Source organism: Xenopus laevis, chromosome 1S (assembly GCF_017654675.1).
Source record: "Xenopus laevis strain J_2021 chromosome 1S, Xenopus_laevis_v10.1, whole genome shotgun sequence".
Classification (NCBI taxonomy): Eukaryota; Metazoa; Chordata; class Amphibia; order Anura; family Pipidae; genus Xenopus; species Xenopus laevis.
In genome coordinates, this window is record NC_054372.1 from 46,662,345 (window position 1) to 46,687,243 (window position 24,899).

At 35.4% G+C, this 24,899-nt stretch overlaps 1 protein-coding gene across 1 annotated transcript in view; it reads left to right on the forward strand.

Moving 5' to 3' along the window:
- Positions 1–215: 215 nt before the first annotated feature.
- The window catches only part of ttc29.S (tetratricopeptide repeat domain 29 S homeolog), a 48,036-nt gene continuing 23,352 nt past the window's right edge, over positions 216–24,899 (forward strand). The window contains exons 1-4 of the mRNA XM_041577909.1: positions 216–251; positions 1,510–1,641; positions 12,577–12,709; positions 19,708–19,920. Coding sequence (XP_041433843.1) covers positions 216–251; positions 1,510–1,641; positions 12,577–12,709; positions 19,708–19,920 — 514 coding nt within the window. The remainder of the gene's footprint in view (positions 252–1,509; positions 1,642–12,576; positions 12,710–19,707; positions 19,921–24,899) is intronic.

A 24,899-nucleotide genomic window follows, 5' to 3' on the forward strand; every position in this document is an offset into this window, starting at 1 on the left:
CTGAGGGGGTTATTTATTAAAATTCAACTTTTTCTAACTGTTTTGAAAAAAAACCCAATCAAGCTCCCAAACCAATTATTTACCAATAATTTGCCTCAAAAAAATGTTGCAAAAAAATTGAGTTTCAATTAGAATCATTTGACTTGTATTGATGTCCTTAAAATTAAACTTTTTGGAGTTGCCACCCGAAAAACTCAAATTTATCAGATTATCGAATGAAAACCAGCCCAAAACTATCGAGAAACCTAAAGGTAAAGGGACCATCTGCCATTGACTTCCACATGATTTCGACAGGCTTTAGCTGGAGCATTTTTGTATTTTTGGCAGCTTTGGAACATGAATTCCCCTCTAAAAATTCTAATTTTTTCCCTTTAAAACTCGACCATAAAAATTTGAGGCTTCACAAATAGGCACTCAGTATTAGATATATGTTACTTTAAAATAAATATTATATTAGCCAGTCTTTCATAATGTTATAAGGACCTAATGGAAACAAATAATCAGTGTAATATTCCCTGATCAGAAAAATGTAATATCACTTTTAACTTTTCCATTGTGTAAAACAGTACCATGAGGATTCTTAAGCTAGCATAAATCCATGGTTGTGTTATGGCAAAACAATCCTTGTACATGAGCTTGTACATGTTTTAAGTATCATGGTAATGGAAAGGAGCCCCAGCATTCCTGATAACAGCTTACATACCTGTATGTTCTGTACTAATTTCATATACTAGAACATTTTGTCATAACCAACCATTAGAGGCTTATTTATCAAAATTCTCATTTTAGTGGTTTTAGTGGTTTTGTAACCACACGTAAACTCACAATCTCTAAACTACGAATGAAAAATGTTTGAACAAAAAAGCACTGAATGATGCACTAAAGAATACGTAAACCTCTAAAAATTTAAAAAAACTACAAATAAAAATTCAAATAAAAATTCATCAATTCCTAGCGAAACTGAAAACCTGTAAAAGTCAGAATTGATTAAATTTGGAACATGTTGGTTTTACCTTCAGGATTCTCAAGAGTTTTGGGCTGTTTGCACTGGTTTTAGTTTGATAATCCGATAAATTTAAGTTTTTTGGGCGGCAACTTAATAAAGTCAAGTTTTCGGAACGTCAATTAGAAAAAGTCACACGATTCGAATTGATGCTCCGTTTTATTGCAGCAAATTATTCAAGAACTTTTATTAGAAAATAAAGGTGATTCGGGTTTGGGAGTTCCACTGCTAAAGTTTTCCAGTAAGTGCACAGTAGTTATATTAAATATGAAAAACTAGAGAAAATATTTATTAATGTTTGAAGCAGTTTCAGAATTTCATTAAACATAATAATGTAAAATATATATTAAAATGCTGTATGTTTATTAGCAATTAGCAATAATAATAATACAGTTTGTATTTATTTTTAATGAAGATATTGGAATTCACTTAAGCATAATATCCGTATAGAATTGCTGTGGAAGGGCTTTCACAAGTCTTTCTCAGAACTCTTTTCTGTGATCCAGAGGTGGAACGCCTTGAGGGATGCTGCAGGGCCTGGCTCAGCCATATGGCATCAGAAGCCCTTGGAAGAGCAGCAGGAAAAACTGGATCAACTTCAACATTTCCTGACAAGGCTGAGCCAACCCAAAGAGCAGGTAAAGAAGGGGATTATGGGTAAAAAAAAAAGCAGCAGGAGCTGAAGCAGTAAGAGCCTCAGGCGAGGATTCTGAATTGTTTCATCTCTGAGTCTGAAACATTACTACAATTTAGCACGTATCAGCATTACTCTTATCTGCCATATAGCAAGATAAGTAGTAGATCATAAAATATGGTTAACAAGGAGCCTGGAATCAAACTGTGCTCTTGTTTTTTTTTAATCCTCTAAAACAGGAATCAAGGAGATTAAGGGTGCGTATATTTTAAAACACCCTTTTGGGAATATTTGTGTTTTATATGCACAAACCGAGATCTTCTGGCAAAGCTATACACACGCAGTGTCATTTCTTTTGCTGTAAACACTGCTAAAATAAGCAGTATTGCAACTTCTGTGTAAATGTTGAAAACTACAATTGCAATACAAAACTTCTGAACGTACACCTATCATTTTGTTATTTTAATAAATATTAATATTGTAATAGCAAATGACCTTGGACAGCTCTTTACCTCTTTATGTGGCTGTAACTGATGGTTTAACTTAAGTTCAATATATAAGATTTGTGTTTACCATACTTCTTACATATTGTTTTGATTAAAAAGATTTGTATTTTTTAAACAGTGATGGGCGAATTTATTCGCTAGTCGCAAAGTCGCTGTGAATTTGTGTGTTTCGCCACCGGCGAATAAATTCACGAATTTGCCGCAAAGATTCACCGACGTCAACGTTTTTTGCCGCCGGCGACGAAATCAACGCCGGTGACGATTGACGGACGAATTGTCGCCAACATCAAAATCAGCGTTTCGCAAATTTTTTACCCGTTTGACCCGTTTCTCTTCACGCATTTCACAAATTTCCTGTGAAATTCGTGGCAAACTGAAACGGGACAAATTCGCGCATCATTGGTGCAGAAAGTGAAACTGAAACAACTTCCAGTTTCACCTATTTGTGGGAAGAGAAAATCGTAAGCAAGTTAGAGATAACATTGCTTGTGCAACGCCCAACACAGTGGCAATTATGCTAGAGTTTTGGAATTATTCATTATGGGTAAAAAGCATGGTGATTTTTGTCCAAAATTGTACTGTGCTCTTGAGGTTGTAAATGTTTTACAGTTAAGATTTGGCAAACATTTATTTGGAACTATATTTTTGGAGCTGGTCAGAGTTTTAAAGGGGAAAAACACAATTTTTTCATAGGAAAAAAACCCTCTATTTTTTTCTAAATTTATTAAACTCCGATGGTGTTAAAAGTCTGAATAAAAAAGTACTCCAACTCAGACCTGCTGAGATCATGTAGAAGGCAATGGCAGATGTCCCATTGACATTTCGAAGATATCCTGATATGCGATGGGTTCCGTACAACAATCCAAAGATTTCATGGTCTTCGTGAGATAATCCAAAAAATGTGAGACTTTTCGGCATCAAATCCAAAAAAATATGCATGATATGGACTTTTTCACAATTTTATCGAGTCTTTTCCTGCACAAGAAATTTCGTGAAAATGTATTGATAAATGGGGGTGGGGGAGTACATGCAGATTTGGTCGTATTGGTTTTCAGAAAATAGTGAAAATATCCGATTTTGATGAATAACCCCCTAAATGTCTTTAACAGCATTGATTTGCTGTATTATTTACAGTATCTAGCAATTTGGGGTGTAACAATTCAGCATCTCCACATTAAGCCTTTACCTATTGATAAAGCTTAGGTATTTCACTTAATTTAAATTCCTATGCAAAAGCCTTTTCTTTTCCATTTTCCTTTGTTCTTTTGATACTATTACATAAGTTTGCAAAGGTTTACATTTCAGTCGACTTGCCAAAATCTATTAAACTGGAAACTGACAGTGTTTTATAATATGAACATATTTATCTTACAATAACTGCAGCCATCACTGTGCAACTTTCCTGGGCTTGTTCTGCTTTCTCTGCAAGTTTTTCCTCACATCTTAACAGCTGCTTTAGAGTATATGAAATATGCTAGCTCTTACACAGAGTGGTAATGTGTAAAAATCGACAAAAAAAAGTGTATTTCCAGCTTTATCTCAGTTTACCCCAGTGTGTTATAGTTTGCCATGGAAATACTTGTGAGTGGGTAATCTTATTTCCTTGATTCAGAGCTTTAAAACAAGCTTTGTAGCACTAAATGGGTTATGTAAAATGAATAGAATGAGTAACAATTGCTCATCTTATTGATTTATCTAGCTGGCCACAGCTGCACACCAGACTGAATGTCTGCTCACATTACTATTATTACAGATGGATTTGCCATAATGTATATTGTAGAATATTCCAACATTTTCTAATTTATATAGATTTTTTGCTTTTGTGCAAATTTACAATTTGTTCAATTATTTAATTATTATAATAATATTTGAGTTATTATTCTACATAGATTTTACATGTAAGTTGCCCTGTAAAATATTATAGCCATCCATTTTTACTTAGTATTATAAATTCCATGGTAAACGTATTGATTAATTAAGATATTTAACTGCATAATTAAAGAGGTATAAATGTTTCCATGAAAACCTAAGAACTCCAAGAGCTTTATATTGTTGTATAGTTGTATTTATTAATATAAGTGGCAGTAGACACACTGATTTCGAAAAACTAAAGTAAAATATCCTTCCTGAGCTTCAACTCCTGTTTCTTGTGCCCAAATTATTATGAATCATTGCCAGAACTAAGCTTAACTAAGTAATGAAAGTGAAAGAAAGAATCTGTTAACGCAAGGGCAACCTGGAAATTCTGGCAGGTTTATTCTGACAGTTATTCCAGGGTTCCGTTGTGTTAGTGCATGTACAGTTCTATAGGCTTATGTGACACATTGGCACTACAAGTTGAAAAGAACATGTATGGGCACAAATACGAGTAGCATCAATGCCCAATTGTCCTGCCATTTGTGCTCTAATTTTTATTTGGAAATTAATGTATTTGCCTTTGTTACTTTGCAGATAAGGCTCTGGACTGTAAAGGTCTTCCAAGATATTTGTAAGAGAAACGAAGATTCTCAGACAATTAGTTCTGCTGATACACAGCTGTGTTAAATTTTGATTATGTTTAAATTACAATAGATTGCATACTGATAGAATCGACTAAATGAATCTCAATCAATAAACAGTAGAATAGCAAATATAGAATTGTTAATTTTCCAAAATAAAGGTTGACAGCTGACAAGCGGATGACATTTTCAGGGATCTGTCATTCACTACCATGGGAGAGAGAAAGGGGGCTATTTCTGATTTCTGAGATTCTTGAAACCTTCCTTGTGTCTACTAATGTGGAAAGGTGCATAAGGTACTCAGGGTCACTAAGTACCATTTTTAGGTTTATTAAAGTAAAAGGAAAGGTGAAATCACTGGGGGGGGGTTGACAAATGTTTGGCGCCCACCTATAATCACTTACCTGATACAGTAGGACACTGGTGCTCCTGGTTGCTAAAAACTGTTGTAGGAGTAGTATCCAATCTACGTGAGCTTCTTCTTTCTTTTGGGCTAGTGAATGCGCAGTAAAAAGCCAAAAATCACTTTTTTACTCTGCTGAACATGGATTGGCCCAGAAGAATTATGAAGAATAATACATTGATCGCTCTGTTTTGCTCCTACAGAAATTCCCCATGTTGGTACAGTTTTCTGCACTGGCCTAGTGTATGAGGTAAGCTGTTATAATAACTAGGGGGTACCAAACATGTGGGAACCCTCAGTGATTTCACCTCTTCTTTTCTTTTATTAATGTCATAATGTGAGAAAATGTAGGCAGCAAGAGCAGGCTGAAATGTCCGTAGTGTTCAAATTTGACCCTAGATAGGGAGCTTTGGGGGATGGAGGCTGCAGTCTATCTAGGAGCAAGCAAAATGTAAAGGCCCCTGGAGAATTGGGCGTTTTTGTGACAGCTCTGATAACCTGATTCTACCTCTGAGCTTTGTTCACCTAGATATGTTGCTTTTTATTTACCATCTAATCTGTTTTTATTAGAGGGGAGGCTACACTTGTATTCAAAATAGCAAAGATTTGGCCCTTTGTTAAAAATACATTGAGACTATGGGTTTCTTTAGAAAATGTCAATATTATTTTTTTTGTGCTAATCAGTATAGAACATTGAAAGAAAAAAGACTGCTTTAATTTTACTTTTGTTCCTACTTCTTGGTTGTTCATGACAATTGTATGAAACGGTTCCTTTGCCAGTTTAAACTCTTTTATAAGAAACCCATCTGTATATATATCTTTGTTCTGTATATATGTACCTGTATATATATATATATATATATATATATATATATATATATATATATATATATATATATATATATATATATATATATATATATATTGAGAAAATATTGAGTATTGAGAAAATTAGGTGCACACTGTGGTTTAAATGTATTAAAAGTTCATATTTTATTATAATTTACATTAAAAAGAATTGCCCGACGTTTTGGTCTCTGCCCAAAACCAAAAAATGGGGGTTTATATCAATGTTTCGGCTCCTATACTCGAGCTGTCTTCAGTACTTCCTGAAGATGGCTCGAGTATAGGAGTCGAAACATTGAAATAAACCACAAACCTTTTTATACAATCCAGTTTTAAAGAATATTAGCCATATGGGTGTTTTTTTTTGCAGGTGCCATTTTGTACAAGTGTTTGTTTTAATTCAGTTACAGTATGTGGCCTTAATTTGATTTGTTGGTTAATGACACGGAAATGTCAAGATATGTGTGTGTTTTAAACAATTGTTTCTTAATTGAATTTTTTCTGACTGTGAGAAAATCAATATTTGGGCATTAGACATAATAACAGATGGTGTTATTGACCAAAGTTCAAAAAGAGACCTCTCGAGTGAGAAAACACCAAAATGATATAATTTCCCAATTATTTAAACTTATGGACCATGGAATTTTGTTTCACTGTCATCATCATTTATTGTATATTCAGCCAATTTACACATTTCCTAATTAGAGTTTTTTACTTAAAGGGGTTTTCAACTGAAAAAAATGTTTGAAAGGTGAACAACACCTTATTACCATACATTATACATTCATTCTTAAAAAATCATGGAGGACAGTTGGGGTATGGGGCTTGCTGAAAATGTTTTAATGATTAATAGGCCAGGATTGGGATAACTGGATATAAAAATAAACAGGCCACGGTAATGCATGGAAAATACAAAGTGAGTAATACTCTGGCAGGCTCAGGGCATTGAAGCCACACTTGACCACAACCAATTATAAAGACTCCTATACCCAGAGCTGCTCCAGGTATTTTGTGTCAATATGTACATGTATTACTGTATTTATTGTATGGGGAGCATTTCAGTTATGTATACAGGCTACTTTTACTACCCATCCTATCTGTGTGCTGTATGAATGTATAGATGTTTGCTCTTGTGGAAGATGGGAAACTTCTGCTAGTATATAAGAGGGTGAGACCCAAAGATGAAGTTCACTGTTGTGGTCAGAAAAAAATTTCAAGAGTTGATCTTCTGTTACAGTAAGACCCAGCATTTATTCCAGTTATGTGATCTGTGAGCAGTGTCGCACTGGGATGCCAGGGGCCCACCAGAAAACTTTAGACTGAGGGCCCACTTTCCAAACTACTATACCTCCTCTACTCACTCAACCCTTTCTTCTCCTAGTTTCTTTTCTCTACATACTATAATATATTCTTCCATTATTAAGCCTCTTTGTTCTTATACAGAAATAGGGAATGACCATGAAATAGGTCAAATGGTTAGAAGCTAGAGGCCCACTGACCCCTGGGCCCACCAAGAGTTTTCCTGGAATCCCGGTGGGCCAGTCCGACACTGTCTGTGAGGGAGGTAAAATATATAAAAGAGCAATATTTACTGGTATATATGTGCCACTTTGGTAATATTCTTTCATACAACACTTAAATATATATATATAAATCTATCTCTTGCTAAGTATTCATTCTGAAGGTGTAGTTTTCTTTGAATGCAACATGTTTGATATCCTACTGGGAAATATTTTTATAAACTTTTAAAAGGATGTATTCAAAATTATTGGACAAATGATCAAAACTACTCTGTACAGCAAAAATTCCAATTAGTAGTTGTTACTGTACATAATTAGATATAGTAACTCTGCAGCAAGTTTTTTTTAAACGTATGCCATCTAGCATCACTGCATGCAACAAAGCATGGCACAATAACAAAGAAGACACTAAAATACAAATAGTTTAGTTCAATCATCCTAAAACCTTGATTTTTCTTTTTCTTCTATGGTCATTTTTAAATGAATAGAGTGTTGTAAATAGTGTTGATAGCAATCCGTGACCTAACATCTGGCCTGATTAGGTGTGCCAAGAATCAAGAGCAAATAATCAATGTTTCCAACTTCATTTAATGAACAAATTGGAGTCCCACTGCTCCCCCTGCAGATGTCTTAGGACTTTTATGTTTCTTAAAAGCCACTGTGAGTGCTTTGAGATCACAATTTTGTCCAGTAGGATACTTTTGGTTGGTTTGCTCACAGCTTCCTACAGCTTCTTACCCCAAAAGTCAGTGTAAATCATTTGATGGACCTGATCAAAATGCATAGTTGCTTCGTTGAGCTAACATTAGCTGTTCATGGCAAAGCTACTTTATAAACTTTTTGTCTATACAAACATGTGATTGACATTATGAGCCTACCTCTGATGTATTATTTTTTGCCCTGATTGATATTTGAACATTTAGATCCATGCAAGGGCTTTTTGATCTTCTTTGCTAGAACCATACCACTCAAACTCAGATTGTCTTACAATGCTGGCAGTCACCCATTCATTTAAGTGGAAATGTGCTAACTATGAGCATGTGCTAACTATGAGCATGTTGATTCAGCAACAATTTTTAAGGATCATTGACAATTTTAGATTTAATAACATGATAAGACGATGTTGTAGTATGTACTGTATAAGAGAAACTTTTATAGTGGAAATATTAACTTTTGGAAGTGTGAATTGTGAGTGAATAGGATAGTATGGCAGGAAAGCAAATTAGGGTGAGATTTTTAGTGAATATGAATATTTGCTCTCCTAAATATTCCTTGAATCCCTGGTTGAAGGCTGCTGAGGTCTCAAATAAAACTTCACAATGATTGTACACATTGCTGAGTGCCATTGCCAATTTTTGGTCAGATATTGGTTAGAAAAACTGCAGAATCAGTCTAAAGGACCCAAGTTGTCATCTTAAATCTGCCTGTGTATCCAGTTTGCTCTTGACTTTTTCAGTTTTGCCTTACATAGGGTTATTTGACCTTTGGTGATTTTTTTATGTTACGTGATGAGGATAAATAGTATACAGCCACAGAGCAAGCATTGTTTGTGATATGGCAGGGGCTTGCCTCTGAGTAAGATGAAGTGCATTTACTCAGCTTAGTAAAAGTGTGAATTATCGGTTTATTTTTTCACCTTCCATTCTACAACCTGTGTTAAAGTCATATATAATGGTCATAAATTTAACATTAAAACCCCATTTTAAAATTATGTACTTGACTAAAATATTAGTCGTACTTCCGTCTACTTTATTTTACTATGCTCGGAGTGCTCCCACAAACTCCCTATGTTATTTCACAGTTAATGAAATTTTTTGGATGCTTCTGACCTATATGTACCATTTTTTATACCCCAATCTTTCCATCATCATAGATTATTAATGACCTTATAACACCAATACCTACAGAGACATTGCACCATGTGTACTGGTCCCTGCACAATGCTACTTATTGTTTAAGATCCACATCATCCAACCACTAGGGTCACAGTTTTAAGGTGTCAGTCTGTATTTTTTATATTGGGGATGCAACCCATTGAAACAGAAGGAGAGCATACTCCTTTAATCAAACTAAGAACTCAAGAGCTATAGACCTGCAGTGCTAACCACTATTCCACCATACCACCCTATATTGCTTGATGGATTATTATGTATCTAAAACATACCTTAAGGTAGTGAGCACATTAATTATAAGATACACAAGAGTAATCTGCCTATAATTAGTCTCATTCAGGTGAACACAATTAAAAAAATATATCCTTTTTTTGACTGGAGTAACTGGGCAACTTTAGTTTTCCTTTGTTTACTTCAGTAACAAATAATTGGATGATATCACCTGGGGAAGTGCTTGGGCACACCATTAGAAAGGCCCTTTTGATATCACTGCTAGATGATATATAGATAAATCAATAGATGATGATGATGATGAAGAAGATAGATAGATAGATAGATAGATAGATAGATAGATAGATAGATAGATAGATAGATAGATAGATAGATAGATAGATGATACCATATCGCTCAATATTTATCTCTAAAGCAGGCTTTATATTTTATATTTTGCTCAGCTTCAAACATTGTAGGTTGCAAATTTATTGAAGAACCTCACACTGAAATAAACAAAATTTAAGTGATTTTAGCCCTCTCCTTCTCAATTAAAGGGTAAAAAAAGATAAAATACCTTTTATTTTTATAAAAACACATGACAAAGCATTTGGAATGCAGTAAATAACTTGTAGAGTCTATGCATCTTAGGATTTCTTATATTTTAGATTCTAGATATGTAAAAATGTGTTAAAAAAATATTATGTGCAAAAAAATCAGTGCTTAGATACTTAGCTCACATCACAGTATTAGTGCAGATATAATTGGAAACTGTTTCTGTGGTGAGATTACTTTCTATGAGCACTATTTCATGTATTAAATATTACTATTATTTACCTTCAGCTTGCAGTAGCAGGTCACACATGGCTGATTTAACTACTTTTTTTTTATAACTCATATTTTTTTGTAATGCTAATAAATCCACTCAGCATTATATTTCTGCAGCACATGCTGAGTTCCCCAGAAGCACACACACAGTCTTTCCAATTTGGCTAGGCATCAGAATAAACATATCAGAAAATGCTCTCCTACCTAACACTATAATCAAATGAGATCCTATACATTTTAAGGGCATATTTATTACCATTTGATGCTCACTTTCATGAAAAATCATAGCATAACAGAAAACATAACATATATTTAGGGTTTCTGGTATCCATAGTTTTTTTTTTTTTTTACTTCATAATTTTTTGTCCAATATTGTGCCAGTTTGATAAGAAAAACTACTCATGGTTTATCTCATGAAAAATGTCAATAAAAGTCTACAGTGATATCTGTAATTGAATTATATGAATAATATGTGATTCCATGGAATTGAATATGGCCCATTATATGAAAATGCATGCTCAAGCAGTGGTGATGTTGATTTTAATAGTTAAAGAACATATACTGTGGTATGCTGTGATAATGAATTATATTCCAAATTTTATGAACCACTATAAAAGTAAAAGATTATATATTTTTTATACATATGGTCATTACCATATTCACACAGTTGGATTTCCTCTTGATTTGGCTAGTCTAATGGATGCTTGTTATATTATTACAGGTATTGGATCCAAAAAGCTTCAAATTATGGGACAGCCATCTCCCATAGATTCCATTTTAAACAAATAATTCAGATTTTAAAAATTGATTTTTCTCTGTTCAAAGTACAATAGAACAGGTATTGGACCTGTTATCCAGAATGCTCGGGACCTGGGGTTTTCTGGATAATGGATCTTTCCGTAATTTGGGTCTTCATGCCTTAAGTGTACTAGAAATTCATGTAAACATTAAGGGGCAAATTCATCAAGGGTCAAATATCGAGAGTTAATCAACCCTCGATATTCGACTGGGGAATGAAAATCGTTCGACTTAGAATATCGAAGTCAAAGGATTTTGCGCAAATACTTTGATCGAACGATCGAAGGAATAATCGTTCAATCGAATGATTAAATCCTTCGAATCGATCGATTCAAAGGATTTTAATCCAACGATCGAAAAAAAGTTAGGCAAGCCTATGGGGACCTTCCCCATAGGCTAACATTGGGTTCGGTGGCTTTTAGGTGGCGAACTAGGGGGTCGAAGTTTTTTCTTAAAGAGACAGTACTTCGACTATCGAATGGTCGAATAGTCAAACGATTTTTAGTTCGAATCATTCGATTCGAAGTCGAAGTCGAAGGTCGAAGTAGCCTATTCGATGGTCGAAGTAGCCAAAAAAACACTTCGAAATTCGAAGTTTTTTTTCTTCTATTCCTTCACTCAAAGTTAATGAATTGGCCCCTAAATAAACCCAATAGGCTGGTTTTGCTTCCAATAAGGATTAATTGTATCTTAGTTGGGATCAAGTACAAGCCACTGTTTTATTATTACAGAGAAAAAGGAAATCAATTTTAAAAATTTGGATAAAATGGAGTCTATGGGAGACAGCCATTCGGAGCTTTCTGGATATCGGGTTTCCGGATAAGGGATCCTATACCCGTACCTCCTTTTTGGAGGCAAAACAATCCTTTTGGATTTGTTTAATGTTTTAAGTACAGTATTTTGTAATGGAGGTCCAAATGACAGAAAAACCCTTATCTGAAAAAAACCCAGGTCCCAAGCATTCTGGATAACTGTACTATGTATTCCGTCCATTATTAGCCTCTGAATATGTTAATAGTCTGGGATTATTGACATAAATTTCCATAAAGAAATGCAGATTTTGTTTCTTCATAAACTGCTAATACCAGGGGCCCCTTAACATTAATGCCTAAAGACACTATTGGTCAAGTTATTGGTACCAAGTTCAATATTTTTCTTTGCCTTATTATCACACCTCAAACAATGACAATGCAATCCATCTGAACTATGGCAATAATGAAAAGAAAAATGAAGTACAAATTATAAATAATTATAAAAGCTCATTACAATGACATTTATTAGTAAATTAAGAAGGCTGCTCCAAATATTATGTAAAAATAGGCAGCATTCTGAAATATTATTCTAGACTATAAAAACGAAGACATTCTTTCGAAACATAAATAAACAAATCTGTATTTCCGATCTGCTCAGGCTACTATAAAGAGTTGTACAAAATCAGTTGCCGTTGGCTCAGTGGCTTTCATCTCACTTCTTTGAATGTTGCTTTCAGACAACTACAAAAATTAAAATGGATGGAGGAAGAAAAGAAGCTGAAGCACATGCAAATCTTTATTTGGTTGAGGAAGAACATGGTAAGCAAATAAACTGCACTGATCCTTTCTTGCACAAATTTTTTTGGAATCCAAATTCTGAATAGATTTCAGAAACTAACTTTGGTATTTAAATGGACAAAAATATTAGTCAGAAGAAGCAAGACAATGGAGTTAACAGATTTAAATAAAAGTGACTACTCATGGACGGATCCGGTCAGTCTGTTTTTACAACTTAATAAATCACAAATTTTTTGAAGCTTTTAAGAACCATATGACAAACAAGAATTTTTTCGATATTAATGGAACAGATAGAAATTCAATTGAAAGTATATGGGCCCAGTTTATTTATTAAAGGTCAAATTTTAGTGGAGATTTTTCAAATCATGGCTCACAAACTCTAAGGGGCAGATTTATCAAAGGTCGAGGTGAAGTTTCGAATTGAAAAACTTTGAATTTCGAGCTATTTTTTGTGTACTCTGACTAGGAATAGGTCGAATTTTTTTGAAGAACTGTCTCTTTAAAACTTTGACTTCAACTATTCGCCACCTAAAAGCTGCCGAAGTGCTGTTTTAGCCTATGGGGGACCTCCTACATTCTATATGGAGGCAATTGGGGGAGTTTGGGAGATCAAAGGTCGAAAATAAAAAAACTTTGAATTGAAGTACGATTGTACGATTCGAAGTACGATCATACGATTCAAAGTAGCCCGAATTCGGCCCACTTCGACCCCAAAAAACTTCGACCTCCATTTAAATGGTCTTTTTGAATTCGAAGTTCAAAGTTTTTTTAACTTTGACCTTCGACCTTTGATAAATATGCCCCTAAGGTTTTGTGATTTTTTACTTAATAAATTAGAATTTCTGACACAATTTGAAAATTTGGATTAAATGAATTCAAATAAAATTAATTTGAATTATAGTTTCAGAAACGTGAATGTCTTACAATTATTAACCACAAAAATTAATGTAAAACTTCGGCATCTTTAAGCTTGCACGTTTATGTAAAATCAATGGGAGTTTTCCTAGGCAAAATTTTAGCAATTTTTTTTAAATTTGAGATTTTTGAGTTTTTGAAATTTTAAAGTTTTTTTAAAGGTTTTTTTACCCATTGAAAATAAGGAGTAGAATACAAACTCAATGTATTCAAGTTTTTTTACACAATTTTATTAGTTCAAGTTACGATTGTACGATTCGAATAACGATCGTATGAATCGAAGTAGGCCGAATTCGGCTCACTTCGACCCCAAAAAACCTTCGACCTTTGATAAATATGCCCCATAGAGTTGTAGTATTTCTGGTCAGGTGATCTCTGAGGCAGCACACAGACCATCACGAAATGGTGGCTCAAGGCAAGAGTTGTAAAAATGCAATATTTTCTTACACATATATAGAAGTTTGATAAGATTCTTTAATATGCTACTTAATTTGATATTAACTAGCTGTTGCTTAAGTATTCATTTTGGGGTATTGTTTTCCTTTAAAAAAATCTGATGTTAGAAAAGACTCTATAAAATTGTGAAAAAATTTGAAACGTGCAAATTTTTCAGATTTCACCTTGAAAACTCTGAATTTTTCAGCCCGAAAATGACTCACTTTTTGGATGATCATACGAAACCCAAGGCAGATCATGATATCTTCCAGCTGTAAAAGGAACATCTGCCATTCACTTCTACATGACCTCGGCAGGTTTGAGATGGAGCATTTTCGGATTCTAACTTTTAGAAGCCTTAGGGGGGAAAAAATCTTGACAAATTCAAGTTTTTTTCATGAAATATATGTTTTCCCCTTTAAAACACTGACCAGAAACATGTGGGTTTTAGTAAATAACCCCCTTATCAGGGAAAAACATGACTTTTGCGATTGTCGCTCGAAAAAAAACAGACGCTTTTGATACCTGAAAACCTGAAAAATTTGGTTTTTGCTGAGAAACCAGCATCAAACCCTGAAAACGCTGAACATTTGGTGAGGTTTAAAACATCTTGAATGGTTAAGGGGACATCTGCCATTGACTTTTACATGAATTTGTCAGGTTTTAGATGGAGTATTTTAAGATTCGGACTTGGAACAGATTCGAGGTATAATAAATCTCGGGGGAAAAAAACGTCTTTTTTTGCCACAACTTTTTTGAGTTTTCGAAATAGAAGCCACAAAAAAATTCGCACCTTAATAAATAACCCCCTCAAATTCCAGGTTCATGATGGGCAGAATAGAAAGATGATTAATGACCAATCAAAAAAATCTGAACTACCATGAATACCGGACTTATTTTGACTACAAGATGCTAATGTTTTAAGCAAAGTTTTATTCAGCCTAATTATTGTTCATTAGACTTAATCAATTCTTATGGCTTCAGTGGAAACAATTTACCAAGATATCTCCAAATCATGTTTAACTTAAAAAAAATATATGTTCTATTTTTCTAAAAGTACTAAGAATGTGGTGTAATATTCATGAATGTTTAGTTGTGTTGTCTTTAACTTCAGCTGGAGGGTAAGAAAGTACATGCTTACAGGGTAGGAGATAATTAGCTGCCCTCAAGATTGCTGATAGGAGGCAATCAGGCAGGTCAGCCAGTACATCTTGCAATTTGTGACAAAGTAAATTACTTGAACAACACCGGAAGCAGTCTTTGAACCTAATTAACATCCCACCAGATTAATGTCAGGCCTTGGCAAGCAGTTCTGTTCAGTGATATCTTATTTATTTAATTATGGGGTGGTGGATAATTCTTGCTATGTTCCTGCAATCAAACCTTCAATTGTAGCAGCTTTTATTTATAAGTGGGGAAACACTTCTCTTTCTCTCTGTGCCTCCCTTGTTTTGAGTATCCAATGTGATGCTGAATGAGTTCATTTTAGTACACTCAATCATGGCTATAATGTTTGTAGCTTACGGGCGAAGGCATCAGTAATGTAAGAATGTTATATGACTTTAGTTTGGCCCATATCATTAAATATTCATGGCTTCAAAAAAATGTGCATCAAAATAGCATCTGGGAGAATTACATTTATGTGCCTGCTTTTATGGCAGCTACACGTTTAAAGCCATTTGTGTTAATACAAATTCTTGCAGTATGAAAATGATGCAGCCAATGAAGTCTTCTGCATCTCTCTTTCCCTAATGTTTGGTCACTAGTTCTGACTAGTGAGGCAGATATTTTATATGAATGTCAAAAATGTGCCTAAAAAAGACTGTAATTATTTCAATATGATATTATCATTTGTTGGACAAAGCCTTTCTGTGTTATTGAAGTAAATACAGTATACTGTATGTTTAGCATGCTTTGGACACTGTTTATGAAAGGACAAATTCATATTTCAAATATTGTGTGTTACTGGTTTTAATAGGATATTTCCTTATAGAATACACTGTGCCCAATATTAATATAATATTTATGAAAGTTGTTTTAAATACAAGTTTCCTTTGCCAACATCTACAAAAGTAAAATTGGAGTTCTACATGGCGATTTGTTTGTTCCACTGGTCCTTATGCCTAAAACAAACAATTAGAAGAGGACATGTTTTTTTGGTGACACCAGCCAAATCAATTAATTCACCAAAGAAATTAATTCACCATTGTATTGCTTTCCTACCCTTTGGCAGTCTTTCAGATTGTAAACTCTTTTGGATTGGGCCCTCTTTACTGCTTGTATTGGTTATTGACTGCTTTGTATGTATATCTGTATATTCAGTGTATACACCCATTTATTTTACAGTGCTGCAGAATATGCTGTCTCTTTATAAATACACGATAATAATAGATGCAGAAAGAGACCTAGGTATTCTGTGAAACACAAATTAGGGATGCACCAAATCCACTATTTTGGATTCAGCCGAACCCCCGAATCCTTTGTGAAAGATTCGGCCGAATCCAAACCCTAATTTGCATATGCAAATTAAGGGTGGGATTTTTACTTCCTTGCTTTCTGACAAAAAGTCACGCAATTTCCCTCCCTGCCCCCAATTTGCATATGCAAAATAGGATTGGTCAGGCACAAGGATTCAGCCGAATCCGAATCCTGCTTAAAAAGGCCGAATCCTGCCCGAATCCCGAACCGAATCCCGAACCGAATCCCGAACCAAATCCTGGATTCGGTGCATCCCTAACACAAATAATTATGATTTATATAATAATAATAAAATCACCTCCAATCTAAATGTAATGTGCCGTGAAAGGACATAATATAATAAATTGTGGTAAATAAGGGACAGAATAAATTATTTTGCCTTTTTTTCAAGTCTTCTGTGTTTTTCAGCTTCTCTATATACGTTTACAAAGGCTAACATGGTGATTCTGTCCCCTGGGCCCCCTTCACTTGCATGGCAGTTGCCTTCAAGAATTAGTGCATTGTTTGTCAGGCAAGTTGTCTTATGCCAGTGTTCCCAGAAAACAATAGCATGATAAGCATTTGCACCTTTCATTGCAGGAGATAGCCCTTTGCTCCATTGCCCTTATTGTGTTTATCATAAACACATTGTTTCAGCTGCCCTTATATAATTTTGATATGTGTGGCAGAATTTATACTACTGCTTAATCAACACATACAGTACTATGGGCCCATTTACTAACAGTCAAATTTTGTTTTTTGTTTCCACGAATCTCAAAAAAATTTCAGTTTTCCTATTTTTCGAATCAGCTCTAAGGCAAAACTTCACCAAGTAAAAGTTTTCGAGGTCTTATAGAACCTAATGGGAGCTGATTGGACCCCTTTAAATTAATTCAGACTTTTAGAGGTTTTTGGACATTTTTCCAGCTAGGAATTGTCCGAAAAACTCACATTTTATGCACAATGCACCAGCAGAGCTGAATTTCCATTTTAAAAAAAAAGGAAATTCAGCTCTTAAAGTTACCAGAGGTGGCTTTTTGAGGCAATTGGCTGATCCATCTCACCTTGTCTCATGGCAGGAGTGGCCCTGTATTTTCAATGTATACTTTTTATGTTTTAATTAGGGTAATCAGTTCAGCATGCACAGTAACAGCCAGTACAGCATCATGCAAGTCCCTTCAGGCAGCTATTGTTTTGGCTGTACAATTCTTATTTACAGGTTGTATATGATGCACCCAGAGGCGGGCCAAGCCAACTGGACACCCAAGGCAACCCGGCTGGCCACCTTGCCTCCCTGAACGTGCTTGCGCCTGAGCTCTGACATTGCAGGGGGAGCAAACAAGTGATTGGGTCCCCTTCATGCGCCCTAGACAGGTCCCTCTTCTGCCTTCCCCTAGTTTTGGCCCTGGATGCACCTTCTTCTATTTTTCCTGCAGAGAGTCTGAAGCTAATGGCAAATAAGCATTGCCTTCCTCCCCGCAATGTGCATTAGTAAAAAAAATACCTTTAAAAAGTTCCCATAGGAATGTTAGAGCAATGACTGTATTGCCCCTGTTAATCTCCACAGTTATACTGTAAGTCTAAAGCACTTACTACTGAAAGTAGAAGTGAGAAGTGATTACTTTTACTTACCTGATATGAGCAGCCCGGGCTGGTGCTCATATCAGCAGAAAACCGCATCGGCCCAGGGTTCTTCTAGTAAACACCACGGATCGATCCTCTTCCTGCTTCTTCTGGTCTTCTCACGGCTGCACATGCACAGTAGAGCGAAAAGCTGAATGTTAATGAAAAAGCCAGCTATTTCATTCTACTGCCCCCGGAAACTTGAAAACCGAAGAAGCAGGAAGAGGATCTCTCCGGGGGGGCTTTTTTTTTTCTTATTATTGGACCGTTAACATATTATTTTTACTGGCATTTAACTAATCCAGACTATGAACAGCTCCTGTAGGTAGGTCACATAGTAAAGTTTTAGTTCATAAATGCAATTGGCTAAATCCTTGGGAGAAACTTTGTCAGAAAACACAAGTGGGTGTTATTCATCTTCAAAAACCTAACAACCACAAATACCAAGCTTTCCTTTTATGATTTTGAACTGCCCCTTGGTACACCTGAGGCCAAATGTAAACCAGGTATAGGGAGAAAGAACTGACAAAATGTTGAAACACTCACCAAGTAGGAAATGTGCTCTGGGAGCACCTGCCCTGAACCCTCAGCATCATGAGCAGTAAACCCTGGCCAATAACAGAATAGCAAATGGGCATGCCAAAGGATTCCATATGGGGTCGCAAAAACTAAAGGTTAATATTTTATTCAAAGTTGCATTAAAAAAATTTCTCCTACAGCCCTATGTGTTTCTTGTCCTAGGGACACTTAATTATGGGCTACATGAGGCCAAGCCACTCACTCACTAGTCATTTTTGGAATGACAAAATCACCCCACAGGAATCTAACCATAGGGAGCCTCAGATTTTCTTTAGAAAGAATGCTTTCTGATTTGTGTTTTTTTATCAGTCATAGTATAAGCTGAGTATCTCCAGCTACATTTGTTTGCAAACGTATGCACGGTGTGTCACAAATCAATTGGCTTTGGGTTTAATGTAGTAACTCTTTTTAACTTTATAAAGTGGCAAACATTTTGTTTTTTTTCCATATTTATGTACTTTGTAAGGAAAAACAAAAAAGAACAAACCAAAATACAACAAATGGCAAAGAGGACTCTGTATACTGTTGAAGACTGTAAGCGAATGAGTAAAGTACAAGACATACAGCAGAATGAAAAGAGTGGCTCATGGAAAGGCAATAGGTTTTTGTAAAAGAAAAGTGTTTTTACTATGTTTTTCACTGGAAAAAGGTGGGTAAGGAGGGGAGGATAATACCACCAAAGTGTAGTATCTTGTAGACTTGTAGGAGAAAATGTTAAAAGGTATTAAGAAAACCAGATCAATATATTTTTGTTTTGAGTAATAAATATCTTTACCATAAGTTAGAATAAATTATTTTTAGTTTTCAATATTTTATATTTATCTATCTTACATTTCATTTTATGAAAATATTTAATATTAAAAAATATTGTTTTGTGATTTATTTTAAATTCAGTATCTAAACATTAGAAACATTTTATGCATTTTCTTACTTGAATATAAGACTACCAATGTGAGCTAGTTTTTGGCTTGAAATACTGATTATCTTCATACAAGGCTCGTATATTGTAGGTCAGCTGGAAAAAGGTGCTAAGTATTATGAGGCGTTTTATCATCTGACAGTAGACCGGATATGGAAAGACGAGACAAGCCACTCTCACAACTCACTGGCCTGTGAGAACCTCTGGAGAATATATACTTTGCAAGCAGACAAAATGCTAGTGAACAAACAATGCCAAAAGGCCATCAAAACTCTAGTGAAAGCATTTGATTTGGCAAGAGAAGGTAGGTGAAAAATAACAATATCACATTTTGTCTTTTAATGTGTTGGTTTTCTCACGAGTAAACTAAGGGGGTTATTTACTAAACTCCGAAGCAAAAAACACGAAAAATTTGTGATTTTTTTATAAAATCGGACTTTTAAAAACATCACGAGTTTTCGGGTGAAAATTCCAAAGAAATGTGAAAATCGGTAGGTGAAAAATAACAATATCACATTTTGTCTTTTAATGTGTTGGTTTTCTCACAAGTAAACAAAGGGGGTTATTTACTAAACTCCTAATGCAAAAAACACGAAAAATTTGTGATTTTTTTAATAAAATCTGACTTTTAAAAAAATCACAAGTTTTCGGGCGAAAATTCCAAAGAAATGTGAAAATCGGTACGTGAAAAATAACAATATGACATTTTGTCTTTTAATGTGTTGGTTTTCTCACGAGTAAACTAAGGGGGTTATTTATTAAACTCCAAATGCAAAATTCACGAAAAATTTGTGATTTTTTTTATAAAATCTGACTTTTAAAAAAAATCACGGATTTTTCAGAATTTAATAAACCCCGAGGATGGAAAAGTCCAAATCTGAAAATCCAGCATCTCAGTCCTGTCGAGGTTGCATATAAGTCAATGGGATAAGTCCCAAAGATTTTTTGATGTGCGCTGGGTTTTCGGGTGAAAATTCTGAAAAAAATGGAAAATCTGATGGAAAATCAAAAAAAATTGTGAAAATCTGATTTTTTTACAGCAAAGCAAATTTTCAGGAAAAATCATAAATAAGCATAAAAAACCCGAGTGAATTTGATTTGAGTTTGTAGCAGAAAATATTGAGATAAATTCGAGGGCGGCGAAATGCGGAAATTTGCTGCAAATCCATGCCTGGCAAATTTATTTATTTATTTGTTACCTGTCTTTGTCTGTTTGTCATAGCTACTATTATATTATATAACATTTTGTACAATCTGTGGTAGACTTACCATGTATAATACCAAGAACTGTAGCAGTTCATTCACCTGGAATGACAAAAGTCTCACAAAAGTCACACTTAATCAGTGTTTATAAAATACAGAGGGAACCCTCTGAGACTACGACAAGGTTCCCCTGATTGAAAAAAGGCTCACAATAAATGCCAGAAGAGAATCATAGACATTTTGGGCAAATCTTAACGGCAATGATGTATTGCCTGAAACATTTATTCTCTTGGCTGTGAGCCTATAAGCTTAGTGTACATTGCACTGCTTTAATGATAGTTGCCTAGTTAGCAACTATTTCCTACAAGCCTATAGCCTATAGTATATTATATAGTATTATATAAGCCTATAGCCTATAGTATATTATAGTATATTATAGTATATTATTGGAGACATGGGCACTGCCCCTGCTGCCCCCTTCCAGCTCCAAAATTGTTTTTCTTTCAAATGTAATTTCATGTGATTTCTCTAGTAAAAGCAGTTGGATACTGTCAGGGGTTAGACTAGATACTGGTAAGTAACTCAATGTGATATATTGATATCTTTTGAAAGATGGACAGTTTTGTTAAGGTGATTCATTGCTGTAGGTTAGTTGACCCAAAGTTGTGAAATATTCTTTGTAGATTGAGGCACATAAACAAGCGTCATTTCTGATATTTCTCTACCATCTCTGATTTGCTTGTAAGACTGTCAGCTTAGTACATCTTGCTACAGGCAGTAAATTAGATAAAACAGACAGCAAATACAGCACAACCAACATCCCCTGATAGCTGTTATATGCAGTGGTACCCCACAAAAACACAGTTGCAACTTTTACAGTGCTTGCTACTTGCATCCCCGCAGCTCACACTTCAGATAAAAGGCCTTTTGTTTTGTTCTGCTCCTATTTCAAAAAGAAGATGTGAAAAAATGAATATATGTTGATTACAGGGGTTGAACAAAATACATTAACAACACATACTTATCTTGCAGGTGGTTCATCACAATGTTTTCTGCTCTATCCATGAATCTGCAGGCACCAAGTAAACCAACATTCAGGAAATGTAATGTGAAACAATATAAAAACAGCCTCTATTAACACTAGGGCTAATGTACGAATCTTGTAAATGTGCAAAGAACAACATGGGTACACAAATTGTCATGTGTTTATCACCTACAGAATGTATTAGAGCAAATCATGTGCAAGATGCATCACTTCTTTCCTCTGCATTTCTGTTCGAATAATGCCACGTCCAGCACATAGGGGCAAATTTATTAAAGGGCGAAGTGCCTAACGTGGGCGAAGATTCGCCACCGATTTACTAACAGTCGCTGGCGTAACTTCGCTAGTGAAGGAGATAGACTCTAGTGGTACTTCGCTCCCTAACGCCTGTCGAATGGATGTAACAGCACAAATTCACTAAGATGTGGATTTTACTGAACGTTACTTCTTGCGCCAGACTTGCCTTTGCCACCTCAGACCAGGTGAAGTGCAATAGAGTAGATAGGACTTCCTAAAAAAATTGTGGAAAAATGTTCTAAGTCCCAAAAAAGACTGGCGTCTTTTCCTTTTTCAGGGTGGTAGGCTGAAAAAGAGTGTAAAATGTTTTTGGGGTAACCTGCTTCCCCCCTACATTTCCTAACATATGGCACATAAACTATACAGTGGGCTCATGTGTAGGGCAATAGAATTACTCTATTTTATTAAGCTTCCCTGGGCTTGTGTAGTATAATGTATTTGCTGCAACATATGCATCCATTCAACTTTAACTTCCCATCGTATGCAAATGAGGCAACGCTAGTGCAACCTCGCTTTGCTTGCCGCAGTAACTAGCTAGCGCAACTTCGCCAGCGTTCTGCGCCCTGGACGCAACTTCGGATTTTAGTGAATTAGCGTTGTCCTGGCGATTCTACGCCTGCCAAAGTGTTGCGATGTGAGCGAAGCTGACGCTGGCAAATTTTCGGAGGTTAGTGAACTTGCCTCTAGTGTTTTTTTGGGAAATTAGCATCCAGCTCATTTTCTATCATTGATGCAGCCCTCTACGGGAACCTTGGAATTCCAGACTGACATTAAATCCAGGCTTCCTTTGTGTCAATGTGTGCACTTGTTTGTCATTTATCAGCAGTTTGAAGAACATCAATGCATGCTCAACTTTCCACCCAGTTTTAGCACTCTGTTCTTCCTAAATAAGACATGGTCTCTGTCTTAGGAAAGACTGTATTAAGGGGGATTAGGAGAAAAGTAGTTCTAAATCAAAGAGCCTGTACATAATGTTAGGTAAGGCTTTTTATTTTCATCTGCCCTAACAGCCCTTGTCAGTGGATATGTTTGCATCAGTTTTTAGATATCATTACTCGGTTTTTATGAATGTGTTTACAGTTAAAGGGGTAATAAAACTTACTATGATGGTGATATTCTGAGCCAATTAATAATTTGATTTAATTTTTTTGGGTATAAATAGAAAGATCAAAAGTAACATTAACAATGTTACAGAGCAATAGTACTTCCAGGGTGGCGAATAGTTCCAAACCATAACAAATAAAAGATGAATTTATTGCTAAGTGCTCTGACACAAGATTTCCAACTAGCTCTGATTTCCAGAAACAGTTCTTGGGTTGTAAACCTCTATTTAAAAAGTTTTTGTACTTGGAAAGTTTTAAAACTAACAAATTGTACAGAATGATTTAAATAATTATATGACCAGAAATAATTGCTTTGCCTACTCTTGCTCTGCAACTACAGTTATTGGAAAGAGCTACTTAAGAACACAATTACATTGTTATACCGATGACTATTAAATATGCCATTTATGGCAGATGAGCAACAGTATGGCTCCTTTTTGTTTTGGTTATTGCAAAAGTCAAGTATATATGGAAATTGTTCTTAATATGACAGAAGTCTTAAAGGGATACTGTCATTGAAAATAAGTTTTTTTTTCAAAAGACATCAGTTAATAGTGCTGCTCCAGCAGAATTCTGCACTGAAATCAATTTCTCAAAAGAGCAAACAGATTTTTTTTATATTTAATTTTGAAATCTGACATGGGGCTAGACATATTATCAGTTTCCCAGCTACCCTCAGTCATGTGACTTGTGCTCTGATAAACTTCAGTCACTCTTTACTGCTGTACTGCAAGTTGGAGTGATATTACACCCCCCCCCTCCAGCAACCTAACAACAGAACAATGGGAAGGTAACCAGATAGCAGTTCCCTAACACAAGATAACAGCTGCCTGGTAGATCTAAGAACAGGACTCAATAGTAAAATTCAGGTCCTACTGCAACACATTCAGTTACATTGAGTAGGAGAAACAACTGCCTGCTAGAAAGCAGTTCCATCCTAAAGTGCTGGCTCTTTCTGAAATCACATGACCAGGCAAAATGACCTGAGATGGCTTAATACACACCAATATTACAACTAAAATTTTATATGGTAGAGTGAATTATTTGCAGTGTAAACAGTGCAATTTAGAAATAAAAACAAAATCATAAAAATCATTACAGAATCCCTTTAACATTGCTTAACTGCATTTACCATCATTGGTCTAGGGAGTCTTTCAATTACTTTTTAGCACTTTCCTTCTTCTCTATTGTTCTTGTTTTTAATTATTATATGAGCTACCTTTGCGTGACATCATTAATGTATTTATTGTCCCATATACTTTGTTTCTAGACTGGCACAATACCATGGAATTTACTTACTCAAGTATTAATTAGTTTCGTACTCTAGTATTTATTAGATACTTTTTTCAGTTGGCATGTATACCTTCAGGGTCGGACTGGGCCGGTGGAACTCCGGGAAAAAACCCGGCGGGCCAGACCCGCTCCCTGCACTTCCTCTCACTCCATTCCTGAAGCTGGACGTGCTACACTAGAAAGAGATATGCATGAGCTCGCTCCAGGGGTGAGAGGGAGTTAGTGCAGAGGCAACTTTGCAGCTGGAAAGAGATAAGCACACGCAATTGCGCTCAATGCACTAGCGGTGCTGCCCCCTTTTGACCTGCTCCAACGCTTTTTAAGTGCAGAGCGGGAGAGAGAGGG